Raw genomic sequence first — 22,437 nt, 5'->3', positions numbered from 1 at the left:
ACTAAGGCTAACAGCTTAATTGTCTCACATCCAACCACACAACGTTACCTGTTATTATGTGACATTATATTGCTAATAGTTTTTCAAACTTGTGTTAAATAACTGCAAATAAAAGATGTTTCATGATGTTCAGAGGATCTTTATTGATTTTGCCAGCTGGTGGGCTGGCCTCCCATGTTCCAGATTTTCTCTCCTTATCCTGAGGTGAGTGGCCAAGCTCAACTAGACCAACCATGTAGCTTATCTTCAAAAGTTAAACTATAAAGATTTGCTTTCATGAATGTGTCCTTGAAAAACTGTTTATCGGGAAACTTTTCTTTAAAAAAGAAAAATGTTGGAAAAAATGTTGGAAAAGATTCCCAAGTAATGTCAGAACTTCTTCTACTGGGAAAGGTTATTCAAGGTTTAATGATTGAAATTTTCCTTTGCAATGTAGTCATTATGAACTACTGTTGTTTGCCTTTTGAAACAAAAATGCTAGCTTGGAAATGCTCCTTTTTATTAAAAATAAAAAATAAAAATGATGTACAGCTGACAAAGTTCAAATAATTGGACAGAGCAGCAGAGCTTAAACCAACAATGCATTCGGCACACAGACGTGATATCTTTTTAAATCTTCATAGGGTCTTTTAGCTTACAGTGAGATATTTCAGAATCCCAGACCACTGCAGAATAAAGGGTTTGCTCTTTCAGGCTTGCACCAATTTCCAGTGATATATATATATATATACATACATATATATATATTTATTTTTTTTTTCCAAATGTTCATTTCTACCAGGTTAGTTCATAGTCTACTTGGTAAAGACATAGTTTCTTTTACAGACCCGGTCTGGAATTCTGCCAAACTGTACCAAAATAAATAAATAAATTAAATTAAAATGAATAAAATAAAAAAGCCAGAAACATACTATTGATGAAGCATCAGCATGGTCTGTCATTAACACTATTCTGTATTATTAACACATGATAAACCCAAAACTGGTAGAAAGCCAATAAAACAGGGATAAGGTAAAAGGAGTGCTAAAAATGAAAGCCACTGGAATAGGTAGACACAAGGCCAGCAGTTGGCTTCCTGTCATACAGGATGTCTCTGGTAGCCTACCTTCTCAGGGGAGCCATGTAGCTTGTGATTAAAACATCACTCAGCTTTAAGTTTTAAAGTACTAACTGCTAAGTTTTAAGGACCTCTAGTTTATGGCTCATATGACTTAATCTAGATGCTATGAGCTTTGCCATGTCTGCCCCATTCCAAAAGTCAAAATACTATCTAGAGAGACAATCCTGTGTCACATTGGTTTTCTGAACGGGCTGCAACTGAGTGGAGGGAAAAAAAATAAAAATAAAATTCTATTACTTCTCCACATCCTAATGTGAACAGCTCTAATCTGTCCTTGTAGTGAGCCCATTATGATTTGTTTACGTCCCACTTGAGACTGAATGTTGAATTTTCCCAAGTGTTAACTTAATGTTACTGGCCAGCTAAACTGGCAATGATGTTTAGCAAGTCACTCATTTTGCAGCAAAGTGATGATGTTCCAAATAACAGACTGGTATGCCTTGTGGGAAGGTCTCACATTGTCCTCAACCGAATCATCATGTAAAGCCTTTGAAATTTTTCTTAGTAAGTGGAACAAAGTTGTAGCTCAATCATATTTGCACTTCACTTGACTGAACAATGTCAAAATAAAGTCATCTTGATCAAGCCAAGTCCATGATGAACTTAAGAAACTCAGTAAGCTTCCTGGTGCACTGAGAGACTCTCAGAAATGTAGGACTTACACTGTGGAGGGAAGACCAGCTAAGGATGGAGGGAATCCATTTAGACATCCATGAGAGAAAGTAGTGGAATTAATATTTATTGTCAACACAAGTAAATATGCTGTAAGAGGGACAAGTGTGCTGACAACAAGAAGTTGAGAGAGAGACTCAGTAACCTTGTAGCAGCCAGTTAAGATATAACAATGGAAACAAAAAGGTTGTGTCACAAACCCTGTGTCCCAATTCCTGTGGCTGTATTTTGACATGCCTCCTTCCCCCAAAACAACAACAAATTATTTTTTTAAAAATGCTCTCCTGTTTACCTGACTCTGTGACCAGGAACTGAGCCCACCATGATAAATGCAGCAAGTAAAGCTTTGCCAAGTCCTGAAGTAAAAATCTTTGTGACAGCAGTGAAGGAAAAAGCCTGTATGATGCTGTTCCTCATGCTGTCCTTTTCCCATGACTGGAGAGCCATGATTTCCAAATCTGGCTGCTCAACAACTGATATGCATTCTTATTGCATGAAATATGGTGTGGAGGTTAAATATACAACAGGATGTTAAAAAAAAAAAAAAAAAAAAAAAGGCAGAAAGTCAACCAAACCAGACTCAGGATAAATGTGGTGACAGAAGAGGAGCTTGATACAGAAATAAAAGTGACCCCCCCCCCAAAAAAAAAAAAAAAAAAAAAAAAAAAAAAAAAAAAACAAGAGAAAACCAAGCCTCTAACATAAAAAAAATAATATATATTTTTTAAATCCTTGAAGGCTATAAATTCAGCGCAAGGAGACAGCAACAAAAATATAACAGTAAGTGTACTGAAAAATCATGCTGTGAGAAAATGCTTTTTGCAGCACTGGCAACAAATCTGAGGTATTTCTTTGACACACTCCCCAGTTTTGCTAAATAAGTATGGAAAATTTATGGAAATTAAATTTAGTGATAAGCTGTTCCTGAAGCAAGACTGAAGGCTCGATTCCCTCCATCCACTTCAAACTCAGTTCAGTACACTGGAATCAAGCTGGAGTTCAAGCTGACCTGGAGATGGCAACCTCCAGGTGGGACAGAGCCCTGACCGCCTGCAGGTAAGTGCTGGAACATGGGGAGCCCCCGCTGGGAAGCCTATGACTCCCTAGGTACCAGCAGTCCTGTACTTGCACACCCAGACATGCTGTCACATGGGACACCGATGCATCCTGCAATGTTGTATTTACTCTTGCTTCACAGAGATGTCTGTCCCATATGGATGCATAAATCAATGCACAGAAACCTGCCTAAGGCACATGGTTAGCATTGCTCTGAGGTGGCTATCTTATTATTCAGTATCTTAACATAATTTCCGTTGTTTTTCCATCTCTAAATGTCATTATCAAAATGCCAGCAGGTATATTTCAAATACAGTAAGAAACAAATAAGCATGCCAAAAAGTAAAGGTTAAGTTGCTCTCCGTTTAACATCAACTGCTGTGAAATTGTGAGCGAGGCCAATGGACTGACCTTCCTGTTGTGGAAGGGACAGCAACAAATTCTTGACGGTCTCCAAGGGAAAACAAGGGAGACCTTGCAAACATCTCTCTGCAGGGGCTTTAAACAATTGCAAAGGTTCTTTCCCAGGGCTGAGCTGTGTATTCCTTTGGCATACTTTCATGAAAGGGCTGGGTCTTTGAGGTTATCTGCAATGTGCTTAAGCTCAAAGCATTAACATGCCTGTTAGCTCAGTACCCTTCACATAGTTTTTCTGTTATTAAGGAGTAATTATAGCTCAGAAAAGGAGGATCTCAGAGATGAGCTACTAGACTGAGGTGAAGAAAAGCAGGTCTCCAGACTCTTTTCACGCCACTTCAGGCAAGAAACATGCTTCACATTTCTATTAACCCATCATGCTGCTTAATTCATAAGCTCTTTGAACAAAGGTGTTTTCTTTCCTTGTGTATGTAGGTACAGATCAGCAGCACTGTGGAACAATGGTCTAAGCCTCTTCACTAACAGTTACACACAAAGTGTTTTAAATATTGTGACAAGACCTGTGTTGCAATCCCCTATGTGAATAAAAGAATTAAAAACATTATATGGCAACTTTACTTCTACGTTTTTGAGAAGACTGAGCATTTAATTGCACCAGGTTTTGGTCACATTTCCTCTCAGCTTCCCAAACACGTGTGCCTACTTCTTTACCTGCTTGCTAGTGATTTCCAGTCACTTGGGATGACGTCCCTTTGCACTATTGACAGCATCAGGAAGAAAATTCCACCGATAAGCAGGTTCTGAGAACTGCAGCATGTATGTTAAGATTTTGCTGTCAACCACTGCAAAAAAAAAAAAAAAAAAAAAAGTCTGGGTTTGGAGGCAGCTGTGGAGCACAGGGATATTTTAAATTGCCTCAGAGAATTAAAGTAAGACTACATTCAAAATCCTTTCACCAAGTCTAAGCATGCCAGCTGAAGACATTTCAATAGATGACAAAGTTAATGTTGAATGTCATCTATTTTACTAGAAGAGATTGAGTGCTGCTTTGCAAATTGTATTTAAAGTGGATGGGCATGGTATCAGCCAAGGTGTGATACTGTTAGTAGGCACATTTGCATACCATCCCCACAAACAACTTACATACCTCTTCTCCACGGGCAACCCCTTCCAGCCCAAAGGCAGAGTGTTGATACATTGGCGTCAGGTTGGTCCAGTATCACACCACCACAAAGTGCCACAGGATCTCTGCATGCCTCCTCTCCATCCTGGACCTCTCTTGTGAAATTCATGGAGGAGTCCTGGACAGAAGTTCTCCCTCTCCAGGACACATGTACACCGGGGAGTGATGGCAGAGGGCTCTCAAAGGTTTGAAAGTAAGCCACAGACTTGGCCTCACAAGGATGCTGAAGACTGTGACAGCTACATAAGTAAGCACAAAGCTTGGTAATCTACAGTGCATGCGCTATCTGGCTAGCCCCAAAGAGCGCTTCAGCTCTTTCACTGGAGAAACCACCTTTTTTTTTTTTTTTTTTTTTTTTAAAGTCAGAGTACTGATCTTTGTGCAAAAGAATCCACTTCATTTTGACATATTATGCAGGAAATTGGCTCCTTTTCATTAAGGACGCAAAAGCTTGATGGTCATGCCAGATTCATGCAAGTATTTGGACTGATCTGAAACCACCAGAGCTGCCTGTTCCAATAAGCTTTCCACAGATGCACGTCAGTATCCCCAGCACAAAATAAGAACCCCAAATTTCTGATTGAAATAAAGGATAAAAACTATGGGAGTCTGTAGAACGAATCATCCTCACCGCATAGAAGGAGAATATGGGAAATATTTTATATCATTTTTAAACACCACTTCCCTTATTTACTAAATACAAGGCCACTCATCCCTTTGTTTTGTGTACAAGCTGTGTTTCTGTTTTCCGTTGCTCACTTCTCTCAGAACCTCTGCTCAGCTCAAGAGCTTGTTGATGGACAGACCAAATGTGCTGCTTTAACCAGTTTTGTGATTCTGGGCTCCACACTGAAATCTTTGTGCATATCCAGCAAGGACACCACTCAGCAGAAACTGCAGTTATGTGTTCTGCAGAATAAAAATGGGGCAAACAAGCAAAACTATTGAAGAATGTTGTTTATACTAGGCTAAACTCTGCTCAGCTACAGAAGGGTAGCTGTATTTGAAATAAACAGAAATGGCCGCTTGTGACAGCTGCATTTCATCTCCTCCACAATGGCAATGGGAAAAAGAACAAAGTGTATCAGTGCTAAGAATATTTTAATAGGACTAGGATTAAATTTAATGGCCTTGTCTTAAGAGATCATTTTATCAAATCCACTGCCTTACTCCCAGCTAAAGCCCAGTCAGCATGCCTCTGGCTCTTTAAAATAGTGAGAGAGCAAGACAGCATTTTTTCCACATGTTAAGGCAGGCATGAGGCATTTCTACTTTGCCTGGAATAAAACATGTATGAGAGGTGTTGTTTATTTGTTACTTCCAACCTCACCTGTGAATGCTTGTGGCTGCTGAAGCAGGAGTTTATGGCAGCATGTTTCTAGGATCATGAGGCTGATGGCATTTTGTTTACCTCTGCTTTGCTATAAATAGGTGAGTGAGTAACCCCAGATGTAACACTTCTGCTCTGGGTGTAAGGATTTCCTTCGCCGAGTTCCTAAGTGGTGAAAGTGAAGATTTAATCAGTCTTTACACTTTTATATTTTTTAAATTATTTAACTTTTATTACTGTTGCACCATTTATACAATTACATATAATTTCAATGCATCCATTGTACATTTTGTTTTTTTCATTTGTTTTCCAATGAGTGTGTGTTGGTGTCTGTGACACAGAATGGAAGAGAAACTGGAACTGCAATGAACGCAGACTTTTTCATTTCCACTGACCAATAAACAGAACTACAGGTGCACCCAACCACAGACATGCATTAACTCGTCATGAGAAATCTAGGTAGGCTAAGTAGGATGAGAATGCTTTTTACTCCCAAAAAATATTTGGAGAGGAAGAATTGGAGGATTGGCATTGAGAAATATGTGGACAGCTAAGTGGGTTTTGTCTGAAAGTTGGCATTCATCCACTGCATAAAAAAAAAATATCAAAATAAGAAAGGCTGTAAATAAAATTTAAAAAAAAAATAAAATAATAACACAGAAAATACTGCTTTCATAAAGATCTGATTGCCTTGGCACAAACCCAGTGGGCAGAATCAAACACATCACTCCCAAACCCCATTACAGAACAAAAAGAAGATTTTGATACATTGGTGGAATGCATTTACAGCAGTTCAGATACAAAAGATGTGCTGTACTTTCAGACATCCATCTATTTTACTTTTTTTTTTTTTTTTTTTTTTTAATCCAGGACTTGTGTCAAGTTGGCAGAAAGTATATTAGATATTTCCCCACAAAAATACTATTTGGATTCTCCCCCCTCCCTCCCTCCCAGCTTGATGGGACATCCTTTTCACTTTTTTTAACCTTTTCTTTCTGGGCAATACTTATTGTTATTTCAGATCTGAAATGAGTTAGTATAGCTGAAAAAATAAAAAAAAAAAGACACAGGTTGTTTTAAGTGGTTGTTTCAACAGGCTGTCCAATTTAATCTTGCACTGCTATGGTTTGATCCGAATTAGTTGCTGGGGCTTCAGAAGGTTTCACTTCCTCTGGTGGGGCTGCGGGGTCCGAGGCCTTGGCAGTGGAACTAGGTGCTGCTGTGGCTGCTGCGCTCTCCTTGGAAGAAGGTGCAGCCTCGCTGCTGCTAGGTTTTGAGTCTGAAGCTGGGGCCACTTCGCTTTTAGTTTCTTGGGCTGCAGGCGTTGCGGGAGCCTCAGTCTTTTTGGCTTCCCCTTCTTCTTTGCTCTTGTCATCTGCTTTGCTGGGAGCTGTGGCTTCTGAAGGCTGGGAAACTTTTGCATCACTGCTAGGCTCAGAGGTTTTGGGTGCTTCGCTACTGGCAGCAGGAGCAGAGGCTGCAGTTGGCTCCTCTTGCTTGGGTGCCTGTTCATTGTTCTTCTGTGGCTCTACTTTCGCATCGACAACAGCCTCTGACTTCTCTGGTTCTGCTTTCTGGGTTTCTTCCTGGGTCACTGTTTTCTCTTTCTCCCCTTCTTTTTCTTCCGTCTTGTTGGCAGCGACCTGAGAATCCTTCTCGCCCTTCTCCTCCTTGTTGTTCTCCTTCACTTCTGTGGTCTCTGTGGTTTGCTGGGCATCCTCAGCCTCCTTTGGAGTCTCCTCTTCCTCAGCTGCTGCTCCTTCAGCCTTCTTGTCTTTGTCTTTAGCTTTTTCATCATTGACACTGTACCCCTTCTTCTTCTTGCTCAGTTTGCCTCCCATTTTGGAGCTCTGAAATGGAAAAGAGAAAGAGGTGGTTACCCAAAACACAGTGTTTACCACTGAGAGAAACAAAAGCAGATCAGCTGAAGTGCAAGAGGGAAATTTCAGTCTCCAGAAAAGGGGGACAACATCCATTTGGTCACACTGAGCCCGCTGAGCACTGCTGCCGCCGAGCCTCCAGCCCTACAAGCCTACAGCACCGCGGTCCCCAGGCCTGGCTCTGCCCCATGCCTTATGGACAGTCAGGAACCCCTCCAACTCTAACTGCTCCTAATGGCAGGAGAAGGGAGGCATAAGATGTTGGAGGAATAGCATATACTGCAACCCCTTCCACCCTGAGAAAGGGATGCAGGATGAGGAAGCCAGCCCCACACGGCAGAACAGGTATGGATGAGAAACATGGAGCCTGAACTACAACAAGCCCCCTGCCCCTTGGTAAGGCAGCTAAAGCAACAGGGGCACCCCTAAGCTGTGCATATGATGTGGTATCGTGCAATAAGAAAGACGGGGAGAGACGGGCATGTGCTTTGTGGCCTCTGCCCAAGGTTTTCAAACACCAGAAGTGACTGGGTACACATTTCTGCTGCTTAAAAGAAATGATATGGCTGCACACATTGAGCACACTTGTAACCATACCGGCATTTACATATCCCGTGTGTGCAAGTCTCAGCTAAGTATATACAACATCTTTCACAGTACTTCAAAGCAAACTCTGCCAATTAAATCAGGAGACACTTTCAGATACATCGTTTCACTCATGAACTTCAAAATCCCTACAATTGCCTAAAAAATACGTTCCTGATATTAAAACAAGTATATCATTCAGACTCAATAAACAGTTAATAAAAACATAATCTCATGGTTTCACGTCATTTGAAAACAGTGGAGAAGGTAATTTTTTTAAGTACTGCCAAACAAATGTTTATGAGCTTCTCCAAGTGGAGCTCAATCATTCTAATTTTCTGTTTTTCCAATGTACATAGTCTTGTAGGCCCTATATTTTTTCACACACTTGCAAAATTCATGAATACAGACCAGTAGAAATTCATATGAGTGCTCATAGAAGGCTGTATAGTAAATTTCTTTAACTACCACTGAGAACTGGCTACCTCTCAACAGCTACCACTGGTACAAGGCACAGGCACAGCCCAAGAGCAGACCTTCCACATGTCTTGGGCAAAAATAAGAAATTATGATCAGCAGAGAACTGTCTGATTTCAGGTCTCAATGAGAATAATAATTTGCAAATATTGTTGAAGGGTCAGCACATAGCCCTGCAAAATGGTAACCTAATGTTGCTTAAACCCTACTTTGTTGTTGGGGATTTTATGAGTAACACCACTAAAAGGATAAACTTCCACAGAGCTGCACTTGAGCAATCTAATCTCTACCTTTATGGCAGAGATACCACTTTTTTATGTATTTAGGGGCAGGCTATGGACATTAGTTTGTTTTCTAGACTTCCTGATACTCCATAAAAATTGCTTCAGCTTACTGTTTATGTACAGTTAAAACCAAAAAAAAAAATAATTTTTTTTTGAAAGGGCTTTTGCAAATCAGCGGGACCAGAGATTTATACTGAAGTCATGTGTGCATCCCAATCTGCAATCCCTAATTGAGCCTGTATTTGTTTCCCAGCAAAACCCAGATACTGCAAGCTTAATTTCATTTGCTGTGTCTTCTGCATTTTTCCAAATTTTGCTATTTTGTGTGTAGTAACTCACCATGATTTATTTCTTTTTCCACAGAAAGCTTTAGCTGCAGATAGAGCTGGCTACAGAATGCATATGCCAAAGGACCTTTAATAAGCAGAGAAGCATGCATATGAGACAAGTGCTCCCAAACTAAGAAAAGAAACGCGCACTGTATTTGCTCAGAGGTATGCTGTGAAATCGCTGTGTCTCAATTTGCATCACAGCCAGCTGGCTCCAGACAGTGGAGCAGAAGATAGGGAAGAGGTTCAGAGACTATCATTACGGTCTATTAGTAAATATTTACAGTTGCAAATGGACTGCCACCTTCCAGAGCAGTTTCAGCTACTTTATAACAGAACAGATTTGCTCCTTGTGACACTGAATCCTAAATCTCCCTTTTTAAAAGCCTTCATCACAGCTATGCCAGGCTATCATGTAAAATCGCAGCAATCACTAGGGTTATCAGCCAGCCCTGCAGGTAGCAATGGTTCCTTTCCCCTCTATCTGAACACCAAACCCTCTCCTCCTCCTCCTCCTCTCCCAGTCCCCAGTAGCATATCCAGGCCCCCCTGTTACATTTTCCAGGAAAAAAAAAAAAAGAAAAAAGTGCTCCATTGTGACAAACAGATGCTGGTCTGGTCCCTGTCCCACCTTAATCCTGCCTGAAGGAGAGCTCTGCACTGTCCAGCACAAAGAGTCATAGGGTGCAGCAGACAGAAAGCAGACCTTAAAAAGCATTTTGAAATTAAAGCCATCTGCACCTGGAAGAAACCTATCACACAGACCAAGCCACGTAACCATCTCTGTGTCTGTGTTGAGTATTCTTGCATGGCTAATCCTGCCTTGTGCTATATGAAGGCAGAATGCCAAGTCTTTCCCGAATTTATTCACAAGGAATTATTGTCCTATCTTAAGTGTACTACACCAGTTTTAATCTCTTCATCCAAGTCACTTAGCTTTGCTGGCAATCGGGTCACTTGGTTGTCTGAACAGTGTTGGGTTTCTGAAACCAGGCATTCAGAGTAAAAAAAGGAGAAAGTGAGAGAGATGGAAAAAAAATTAAAAAAAACGTGAAAAGAAAGATCAAAGGAGAGAGAAAAAAAAACCTGCCACAGTGACATTTTATTTAAAGAAAACACTCCCTGAAGAAATGTCTCAGTGAAAAGTCTCACAAGTGAAATAGCAAACTGCCTTAAACCACTAAGGCCTGTATGTATACGGTGTTAAATCCACTCGGCATTACTGCTTACATACTAACATTTGCAAGAGTGAGGACTTTTTTCTTCTTTCTTGACAAAGGGCTACAATCTAAAAAAACAGAGAATGACAACATCTTAAAAAAAAAAAAAAAAAAAAAAAGTTGAATCAAAGACCATGAAAAAAATATATAAATAAATTGTCTCCAACTATTCAAAGCCCAGTATACCTTCTACTTCTTCTACTTATACCTTTTACTACTTACTGCAGTCATGTAGTGGTTCCTGGCTCTAGCAGCTATCAGCTGAGTGCAAAACACTTTGCAATAAGCACATCCAAAAGGGGGATCCTCAAAATTTCTGGTGCTGAGCACCTTTCCTGCAAAATGGCACAGGATTTGATGGCTCTGCCTCTTCACTACTTGACAGGAAATGGTCTGGAGACAGACTAGAAGCAGTCTTGATATAAGTAGTTGCAATATATTGGTTATTTTCAGGCAACTTTGAGAAACCCGCTGGCAGACCAGTACTTCTGAAGAGCACAGTTAAATGCAAAACATCAAAGTTACAAGAGACTTCATCTGCTTTGCAGCATGTTTAATATTCTTCACCTGTTGTGCTCTTCCCAGGGAACAAGAAACAGATCCAGTGAGCACTAAAGAGGACTTCTACAACAGGAACAAGGATTTCTTGAGTTCCTAAGAGCTGCTGGCCATTCTGCTCATCCTGAAGTTTCCATTCTACTCCAGAAAGCAGGAAAATAATGGAGAGCTTGCACAGGTTATCTTCCTTATTGTACAGAAGAAATAATCTGACAGTATTTGCATTACAAAATATCACATCTACAGCTCAGCTTGAACAAATTAAGCCCTTTAAAAATTGAACATTTACAATAATCAGGATTTCCTGGAATAATAGTGTCAAAAAAAAAAAAAAAAAAAAAAAAAAAAAAAAAAAAGGACAATGTCCATAAGACCATAGTATAGCAAGAAGAATTCACAGATCATTTCAAATTTTATGGGTGAAGACTAAACTGATAGGATGGCAATGAGTCCCTGGAACACAGGACACATGCATTCGTACAGTTCAGGACAGAAAATATTATTTCCAACTTTTATATTTCAAATTGTGCTTCTATAATGAGTAAATTCCTAGAATGATACTCTTTCTTTCTCTCTTCTGTCAGTAATGGTTTGTCTGCTCAGGTAGATTTCTTTAGTGCATGTAATATTCCAAAAATGTCATTTAGCAAACACTTCCATATCCCATGAAAGGGTCTGTCTCTCCCAAAAACAGACAGAGGAGGAGGACAAGCTGTCACCCTCAGTGCAGAAAACAGCACATCAGGAAGGGACCACTGCATGCCTGCCAAAGCTAACCTTCCAAAGCTCATGCTCAACTTCATGTAAAGTGTGGGGAACTCAGTCAACCTCCAAAAAAATACAGTTCATGAAGGCAACAGGTATCTTCTGAAGTCCTGCTGCCTTTGGTGCAATGCAGGTGTGTGAGGCAGGTCCGTCCAAAGTAGCCCTGGTGCAAGCCAGTTCCTGAGCATGAATTGTCTCACATCACCTGCAGACAGGAGCTGCAAAATGCACATCCCTTCCAAGGCAAGATTTCAACAACCCAAACCAAAAGAAATAACAATCCCAGAAAGTGCTCCAGAACCATCTATTCAAAATAAATAAAAATATCTTGAAGAAAGCTTTGCATCTCTGTTACTTCATTGATTTGCTTTACACCTCTGTTTTGAAAAAGCAATGGAAGTTTTTATAAAGGGATATTTATATAGAGACTTAGGCAAATAAGGGATTTTCAAGCATAAATTTCAAAGTATTTTTGAAAACTTACTACTTCTTAAGATATGCAGTACAATTTCATGATTCTCCTTATACATATACACACTATCCTAACTCACCAGCCCCAGACAACCAGTTTACTGGGTTAATTTTAGAAGATGTCTGTAGTAAACCCCCATACAGAATTTGATTCACTAGCCCTGCCTTCAGCCACAAAGCCCTGCTTCTCTGTTCTTTCTCAATTATCCTCACAAATCTTTTTCCTCTGCCATTACTTGGAATTAACAGAGCAGAAATGTTAGGTCTTATTCAGGTTCAAGCCTCTTCACAGCTCAGTAATAGTGACTTTTCTTTTTCTCCTCTTCTCTCCTGGAAAGTGGGCAGCTGAAGCAATGCCATACCTGCAGGTCTGTGATAGCAGCTTCACGTATCATAACATAACAAGACATCAGCTCATTAGATGCATGCATGACCTGTGGTTTCCACATGTTAATGGTCGTTCCAGGTGAGTCCTTAAAACTTAGTGATTCAGCATGTTTATTGCTGCAAGATGCATGACAGTACACTGGGAACATCTCAGCTTGGTGCTTGGTGAGTGTGTGACCAGTCTGTGCTGTTTTCTTTGCTGACCACTTATAATCTTTTCTCATTTCCTCAGTTTGTGCACAGGCCTGTAACTACTGTACCTCCTTTTCTTCCTCCAAAGCCTTATTAACCTCAAGATCTTGTAAAGGAGCATGGAGTAAATGAACAGTAAATGCTTAAAACCCAGAAATTGTGCTCACATGATTTTCTAACTTTGATATTTAAAAAAATCCAATGCCAGTTTTGTTACTGTCTTGTTTTCTTCTAATAGACAGCCAGTAGAAGAATCCTAAGAAGTTGTATTGCCAAGTCTAAGGGTGTAATTTTCAGCCAGATTTTAGTCCTGTTTTTCTTTGGTTAGAAGTAGAATATCTCTGTTGTGTTTTTTTTGTTTTTTTGTTTTTTTTGTTTTTTTTTTATGAAGAACTTTGATTTTTAAGTTCTTTTAAAATTATTTGGGACAGGTATACCACAGAAAAATGGGAAAGACAGTGTACTTTTTAAATATTAGCCACTTATCATTAACATATGTGAATTATGAGCATTTATAATAGATTGCCATTATGAGGCTTATAATAATTTAAGTACACTGCAGGCTGATATGAAATTGTGTCTGGATATTTAACAACTCATACATGAGTAACTTGTTCACTTGAAAAGTATAACGATTTATCAGAAAATTTAATAAACATATGATAATTATTTTGTGAGCAAATTAAAAATTTGTACCTGAGAATTACTAAGATTCATGTGAAATACTTGGGCTCTGGGGTATGTATTAATTCATCAGTTAGGAACCCATTTTTCCAGGAACAGAATAGTAATGAAGATCAGCAGATTCATCACAGGCAAAGGCTTTGCCAAAATTATCAACTCATATTAGCATCAACCTGAAAACACAAGTACTTCACATGCATAATTCATCTTTGCTAGCTAGCTAGGCAGAATTCCTAAATAAGACAAAATCTATCAATTATTTGATCAAAAAGTGATGAAGATTTCATGGATTACATTGAAAGCAGCTACCAAAGTCTTTGGATATACCCCTCCTCACTTGGAGGACTCTACAGCTGAAGACCATAGAGGTGCATAGCCACTGAAGGTCCACTGCCCAGTCTGACTCTGGTCAGACACCAACACTACTTTAGATTTAGGAGCTTCTGCAGAAACACATCAAGGTTCTGTATTAGGTAGTCTCTGCATGTGTCACCCTTTATGAAAGCCACTTGTGCAATACTGAGCTGTGCACTGTATGAAGACATGATGTAGAGCTGCTCTGTTGCAGCTGGCTCCCGAATGCAGTATATGTCATTGCTTTAAGCTGTTACACCCTTAGCTTCCCTGGCTACAAAGCCATCTAGAAAACATGAGCAGAACATGGACTTATGTGCCATGCCTTCCCAAGTCCATAAGCAGCATGGAAGAGATGCTCTGCTATGTACAAACACCTACTCACCCCAGGCAAGGCTGTGCTTTGTAGGCCGAGACCCCATTTTCTATTTTCTATACCCTTTAATGTCTTTATCAGTGATCTGGATGAGGGGATCAAGTGTACCTTCAGTAAGTTTGCCAATGACACCAAGCTGGGAATGAATGTTAATCTGTTCACACATAGGAGGGCTCTGCAGGAGGATCTGGATAGACTGGAGCAATGGGCCAACGCCAACTGTATGAAGTTCAACAAGGCTAAGTGCTGGGTCCTGAACTTGGGGCACAGCAACCCCATGCAGTGATACAGATTTGGGGAAGAGTGGCTGGAAAGTTGCCCATTGGAAAGGGACCTAGGGGTATTGGTCGATAGCCAGCTCAATATTAGCCAGCAGTGTGCTCAGGTGTCCAAGAAGGCCAACAGCATCCCAGCTTGTATCAGAAACAGTGTGGCCAGCAGGACCAGGGAAGTGATTGTCCTTCTGTATTCAGCACCTCACTACAAGGGCATTTTGATGCTGGAACCTGGGCAAAGAAGGGCAATTAAGTTGGTGAAGGGTCTAGAGAACACATCTAATGAGGAGTGGCTGAAGCACCTGGGGTTGTTTAGTCTGGAGAAAAGGAGGCTGAGGGGAGACCTTACTGCTCTCTACAACTACCTCAAATGAGGCTGTATTGGTGTGGGGGGGTCAGTCTTTTCTCCCAAGCAACAAGTAATAGAACAAAAGGAAATGGCCTCAAGTTGTGCCAGGGGAGGTTTAGGTTGGATATTAGGAAACATTTCTTCACTGAAAGGGTTGTGAGGCTTTGGAACAGGCTTCCCAGGGAAGTGGTGGAGTCACCACCCCTGGAGGTATTTAAAAGACATGTAGATGTGGTGCTTAGAGACACAGTGTAGTGGTAGAATTGGCAGTGCAAGGTTAAAGGTTGGATGTGATGATCTTAGAGGTCTTTTCTAACTTAAATGATCCTGTGATTCTATCTGACCAGCTAATATAGATAGAAATAGCATTAATCCAGTTCTCCTTAGACACTTCTCCCTAGCTGATCTGTTTTAGTATTAACATTATTTGATACTTTCCAATTGCAGGTTTCAAATCAGAACCTCACTGCTTTTGACACATCCGTTTTTTCAGTGATCCAACACAATGATGCACTGCCCAGCAGCATAGATACAATTGCCAGTGCCTCCAGTTTCATCCCTGGCAGCTCCTCTAAGCCTGTTTTGCACTGTTTATACAGAAGCATGAGTCATATTAAAAATCAAGCAACACAGAAGAAGCATGAAGTAGATTATTTTAACAGTGTAGTGTATGCATTGCTTAGTTGTGTTTTCGGTTTGTTCAATGCTCCAATTGCTGAAATGAAAAATGCTTCCATCCATTTTTATTTGCCTCATCTGCCCTATTCAATATACCAGCCTTCCTACAGGCTTGAGACCTAGCTCATGTTCAAAGCATTTCTCCCATATTCAGATTACCTGCATATATTCCCTCTGTCAAAAAAAAAAAAAAAAAAAAAAAAAAAAAAAAAAAAAAAGCAGTGTACAGACATGCTCATACAGATATACACATGCAGTCAAAAGTCAGCCTGCCCCAGACCAAGATCATAATCACACTATTGTTAGGCACATAGTTGGAAGAGGGAACTCTGCTGTAAACACCTGTTTTACAGAGACTGAGATTAATTTTACAACACCTCCTGTAGAAAGAGTTTGCAGGCTTCAAAACCAACCTGAAAGAATAAGCCAAAAATAAAAGTCCGTGCCTCCTCCTTATCCATTTCAAGTTACAACGTCACTTTGGTTTTTATGTGTGACTCCCCAAGAAACAGTTTAATACATATGTTACAATAGCAAAAGTTTTCTAATCTGTATCCTAGATTTAAGTTCCTCAATAGGAAATTATGCAAATTTCAGAGGTGCTGATTACCCACACCTGTTTAGGGCCCAAGCGTGCTCACGGCAGAGGCAGAGGTAAGATTCCACACATATTATTCCAATTATGGTGAACCACTTTTTGTTTCCCTCAAATATTTTAAGCACCACCACCACATCTAACTACAAAAACACGCAAAATGATGAAAGCCTAGATAACAGGACAATTTCCTTCCAATTTGCATTTTACTCAAAACGTGTCCCTTTGGCATTATCTCCATCACAGATGTCAGTACCAAAAATATATTGCCATGCTTGGCTTATAGACCCCTGAGACATTTTGGGTGCCTACAGAAGAGACACTCTAAAACTGTAACAGTCAGATGCTAGTAAGCAATGAAAATATTTGCCTTCTCCACGCTACAATCTTGGTGAAAAGCAGGTGTGCTAAAACCTCCATCCTGGAGGGACTGTATGCTGGGAAATCTTTTTTTTTTTTTTTCAAGTGTAAAGCCAATCACTTATATATCTCTAGCCTCATCCTGAACAAAGAACATTCAGCCTTATACTAAACATGCAGTATGAGGCATGTGGCTTTTCAAATTCATGGTTTCTCTACCAGAGTACAGCTACAAGGAAAAAAAAAAAAAAGTAAAAAAAAAAAAGAAAAAAGTTATATAATCCTCATCTGCATGTTTCTTTCAATAACAAAGGATCTCAGCTACTGTTTGCATAAATAGAAAAGTTACCTGCCATTTCCTTAGCAAGGACATGTACAACCACATTCACTTTTAAAAAAAAAAAACACCTTAAAGTATTAAACTAGGGAACTGTCAGTGGAGATAATTATTTATGGGGATCTACATTTACATTATATCTGCTAAAGATTCCATACTTTAAAAAACTTTATTACTTTAATGCCCATTTAACTGGTCAAACTAGTTTCAATCAAATTTGAGACAATCCTTAGAATATAAATTACAGTATACAACAATAAACGTATACATTCAGTTTGAAATCCTGGAACTACCAGTTTTATTTTGAAAATGGATTCTCCAATGTGATTGTCAAAGTCTTCTTTCTTTCCCATCTCTAGGCTGCTCACTGGAAACAGTGCTAGGTATATGCCCCAGCTATAAGGAAACATACTACAGCTGGGAATAGGACTCTTAACAGACAGTTCAGACCTATAATGGGACACAACAATCTTCAGGCCATACATTTTCCTTTTTATGTTTGCATGACACCCTCATTACAGGCAGTGAAACCACATTTGTAATTGTGAACCAAATCCAATTGATTATAAATCAACAGTGTGCCGTGGTAGCCAAAAGGGCCAGCTGTGTCCTGGGGTATATCAGGCATAACACTGCTAGCTGGTCGAGGGAAGGGATTGTCCACTCTGCTCTGCCTGGTGCGGCCTCACCTCAAGTACTATGTGCAGCTTTGGGCACCACAATATAAGAATAAAATTACTAGAGAGTGTCCAAAGGAGGGCTACAGAGATTGTGAAGGGTCTAGAGGGCAAGACATATGAGGAGTGGCTGAGGTCCTTTGGTTTGTTCAGCCCAGAGCAGAGGAGGCTGAGGGGAGGCCTCATGGCAGCCTGTAGCTCTCTCACGAGGGGAGCGGAGGGGCAGGCGCTGAGCTCTGCTCTCTGGGGACAGCAACAGGACCCGAGGGAATGGCATGGAGCTGGGACAGGGAAGGGTTAGACTGGGTGTTAGGAAAAGGTTCTTCACCCAGAGGGTGGACAGGCTCCCCAGGGAAGAGGTCACGTCACCAAGCCTTACAGAGTTCAAGAAGCCTCTGGACAATGCTCTCAGACAGAAGGTCTGATTTTTGGGTGGTCCTGTGCAAATCCAGGAGTTGGACTGCATGATTCTTTTGGGTCTCTTCCAACCCAGCATATTCTGTGATTCTATGATTCCCAGTTTTGTTTTCCTTTTTCAAACACAAGCTGCCACTTCTGACTGCAGCAGATGACCCTACAGTCACACTGCGGTGAGGAAGGTAACAGGGAGTCAAGGCCAGCGGCCATCCACCTGGTGCAGTGTTCACTGCTGCAGGGTGCGTGGCAGTGTTCATGAGGGCACTGCAAGTCCTTCTTTCCAAAACACGCAGTGTCTGCCTTACTCGGCAAAATAGAACACTAGCAATTTAAGTGAAGCACTTATTGTCGACTCTTTTATTCCATTACCTAACTATTAAAGAATTATAACATCTACAATCTAGTTGACACATTCCTTATCCTCTTATATCAGTATCAGTGAAGCTCCATGTTAAGCTGCACTGCTAGCTTTTCTCCATTTTCTTCAAAAATAATCAATTGCAGACCCACCTGATAATCCAGCAGATTGGTATTGGGAGAGGTGACTTGATATTAAAAAAGCACTCCCCATTCTGTTCCTTCAAACGTGCATCAGAGAACATAGAGCTGCTTCAGGTAATGGCAATGCACCCACCTTCCTGCTAACCCTGGCCTTGAACACCTCTGTGGCATTCCTCAGAAATGAAGGTTTGTACAAGAATCAAAGAATCAAGCCAATTTCATCCTCCAGTTAATGTGCAACAGCTAATGACTGTTAAATTAGTCATTGAACCGTTGTTCTGAACATACTTGCAAGTTTAACAGTGCATTAGAAAGCTGAGCACAGTTGCAGCTGTAGGACAGAGCTACACATCAGGCCTCCCTGGTAGAAACTAACCTGCAAGTGGTCAGCACAAAACCTACTTTCCACCTCAGCAGTACTTACAGGGGATTTTTACACTGACTTCCTGAAGTGCTGCTGCATTTCCCCTTGCAATAACCACTTTTGCCTTTACATCTTTCTGTACACAGTTTCCTTTTAAATGAAAAATTCTGTACTGAAGTCAACGTACACAAGTTCAGTCATGTTTCACATAGCATCAAAACTACCTGTAATTAAGCCCTGCAAGACTTTGGGCTGAAATACAAGTATTCCTCACGCTGTGAAGAAATTTCCCCAACTTGTGAGCACAGTATCAGTGTCAGCACCTTATCAGCTCTCAGCTTCTCACGGCTCTGTCGTAATAATGTCTTGTAGTGAAGACGTTCAAAAGAAATGGGAGAAATGTGAGTTGGAATGCTCAACATCTTGGAAAACCTTTTGCATTCACGTTCCCAGACACTTTCTTGTGCCTTTTAACATTTGCTACCTCACTGCAGCTTGCCCTATTACATCAGGGTAGTCACTTAGGTCATTCTCACTTCCTGGTTCTCACACTAGTACAATATGCATTTTTGTCAACAACATACACATAACACAAAAGAAAAATCTCATGTTCCAGACTTTCTTTTTTGATCTCATTTAGAATGTATGTTTATACTGGATTTTTTATTTATTTATTTATTTATTTTTAACAAAGCATTGTATTCAAACTACCTGGCTTACTGGTTTCACTCTAGTCACAGGGGGAGGATTATCAAGATAACTGGCATACAACAGTCACTGGCAAGCAAAGAGCATCAAGCATTTGATTTCTGTTTGTGTCTTGCAAATGTCTTTCTCCACCATTTTTACCACTACTCATTTACATTCCTCTAATGGCTGTTCAAAATACTAGGCTGCCTCAGGCACTCTTTTAATTAAGACTAGCAGTAGCTGCATTTCTTCACTAAGATGAAGAACCATAGGTATGCATCAGCAGACATTATCATGTGGAGCCTATTACACTCCTTAGGTGTCGCATTTTGAAAGTAAGCTATAGAGTGCCATAGATGACTATGAGGAAAAAGGCAGAGTTTGCTTTTAAGTTTCAGTGGTGTAAGCTGACACAGGGCACGGCAGAATCAAAACAAGCTTTATTAGAGAGCTTTGTCTTCTGTCCCAATATGACAATGGTTTGCTTTCAGAAACCCACTTTGAAAATGTAAAGTGTTTCTAAGAAATCCAAAGTAAAAGCTATGCCAGGAAACAAGCTGTACCACGTCATGTGTTGGGTTGTCAGACATGTCAGCCAGGATTCGAGACTCCCAGATCTAGGTTGATTGCCTAGGTTTCCTTCTGACCTCTGTATTTTATTTTATTTCATTTTATTTTATTTTATTTTATTTTATTTTATTTTATTTTATTTTATTTTATTTTATTTTATTTTATTTTATTTTTGACTTGGTTTTGGTTCAGTTTATATTGGGATGGATGATCAGTTCAATTGGAAGAAAGGCTGCATAAGAATGGAGACTAACAAGTCCATTTGGCAAGATTTAAAGTCAGTAGCTAGTAGTGTATTCCCTGAATTGCATTAAGGGACTTACATTCAAACCAAGTAAGGCAGAAATGCAAGTTAATAATTACTCAGCCAGAACCATTCCAAGTTAGCATCTATAGAAAAAGGGGAAGAACAAACAATACAGAATGTATCAAAAGAAAACCAGAAATTAGGAAAAGTGATTGGATGCATATTTCCTTTAAATAAAATAGCTTGTTTTTCATTTTGCATTTAAGCATCAGCAGGAAATCTGACCATCTTAGAGCTATCAGATTTAAACTCATAAAATGAAAGCAAAACAAAAATAACTTTGTAAGCATACTTGTGGAGTTGGATGTAGTCCATTTCTCTCCCTCTCACCTGAGCACTGACTTGCATTTTGTGAAAACGTATGTAATTAATACCTTAATGTGGCCACAATTCAATACCTGCAGTCCAGAATGCATATCATTTGCTTTATATTATATTACTCTTGATGTAGACCAGCTCTCCAGCAAAGTTGTGTATATGCCAATTTGCAGTTTTAGACAACTCAGAGCACATAACATAAAAGAGTTTATTTTCAAAAGCTCACATGCTTTAGAAGTATGGGAATCTATTTATAGAGAACTCTTAGAGTTATTCCTTCACTTTAAGGAGCTTTCTGTCTGTGGCTATTTGAAAATTACTTATTCTAACCAAAGAAGGCAGGCAGACATCAGTATAAAGTGTAACAAAGCTATTTCAGGATTCAAATGAGAAAAGTGTTTCAAAACAATGGAGACATGAGAAGGATGGAAGATTGGTTTGCATTTTTCAAGACAGAACCATAAATACCAACAGAAAGTTTCTGTTAGCTCTTTCATCATTAATACATTTCAGTAGTAGCCCATGATTTAAACCAGTACCAGAACTCATTTTGCTGCCCCCAATACTACTACATACATGGAACCCATCTATGCCCCAGGATGTCTAGGTTTTAAAAGGAGTGAGAGTATATCAATCTGTTTTAATGTTGTGAACAGATCACAGTTGTCAAGACTCCTGACTGTAACTGTTTTTTCCAAAGTTTTTTTGTCATCAGTTCCCCCCGGCTAGTGAGGTAGCAGCAGTCAGACTGAGCAGCCCTTCAATGTGTTTTTGTTTGTTTGTTTTTAATTCCCCAGACTAGCAGGTTAGGTGGAGGCACAAAGCCCCTGCATTCCCCTATGAAATCTCATCAAGGAATGGGAACCCAGTGAGCCCCTTGGCCCTGCTGCCTGAGCTCTAGCTCCCAGGCTTTTACAATTCATTTGCTTGGGGCAGGGTGGCAAAAGCGAGCGGCGCTTCAAGAACTTTGATAATGTTGGCTGTCACAAACTAAGAGGCTTTCAGTTCTGCAGAAACAGGATACACGCCACAGTTTTCTGGATAATCCCCTCATATGCACAAGTGAAGCACTAAATTCACACATGCCATGCAAAGGGGATGATTCAAGTGCATAAAAGTCTCATGTCCATATTTAGAAATATTAGTTTCAAAAGTCTCATACTATTTCAGAAAATGGTGAGTGAGATAGTATCAAGAAACACTTATCAAGAAACATGTGACTAGTTTTAACAGTACTTGTAACCCAAAAGTTTTCATTTAAGTCTCTTAACTACCACAATTTCTGACTGGTATTCCTTCTATTTTTAATCATGGGTAACTACTAAGCAACACCACAACTAAGCTTATTGTATGTTTTATACTTAAAACAGAATTTAAACATTTGTTGTTGTTGTTGTTGTTTTTCTAATTGGCCATTTCACTGCTTACTTTCAGTTCAGCAACACTTCATTACCAAGGGGCAATAGTTCTATTTGATTATTTATTAGCTTTAGCAAAGGAATGATTTAAACTGTCTTGTTTTCATAGTCTAGACTAGTGTTCTCTCAAATTTTTGTGTGAATATATGGGGTTAAAAATAGGGGTCCTTGTACACTGGTTGCTTGTAATTACAAATCTCTCTCATGTTACACACTTTTCCTGAAAAAAAACCTGACATGAGCCACTTTATTCAAATACAGAAATCAAATACAGACAGAA

At 39.9% G+C, this 22,437-nt stretch overlaps 1 protein-coding gene across 1 annotated transcript in view; it reads right to left on the bottom strand.

Moving 5' to 3' along the window:
* Nucleotides 1-5,956: 5,956 nt before the first annotated feature.
* The window catches only part of BASP1 (brain abundant membrane attached signal protein 1), a 52,353-nt gene continuing 35,872 nt past the window's right edge, over nucleotides 5,957-22,437 (bottom strand). The window contains exon 2 of the mRNA XM_082755055.1: nucleotides 5,957-7,589. Within this exon, the coding sequence (XP_082611181.1) occupies nucleotides 6,846-7,580 (735 nt within the window). The 5' untranslated portion in view covers nucleotides 7,581-7,589 and the 3' untranslated portion in view covers nucleotides 5,957-6,845. The remainder of the gene's footprint in view (nucleotides 7,590-22,437) is intronic.

The sequence above is a fragment of the Aythya marila genome (assembly GCF_965140915.1).
Source record: "Aythya marila genome assembly, chromosome: 2".
Lineage (NCBI taxonomy): Eukaryota > Metazoa > Chordata > Aves > Anseriformes > Anatidae > Aythya > Aythya marila.
This window is presented reverse-complemented; position numbering and strand designations above follow the sequence as displayed.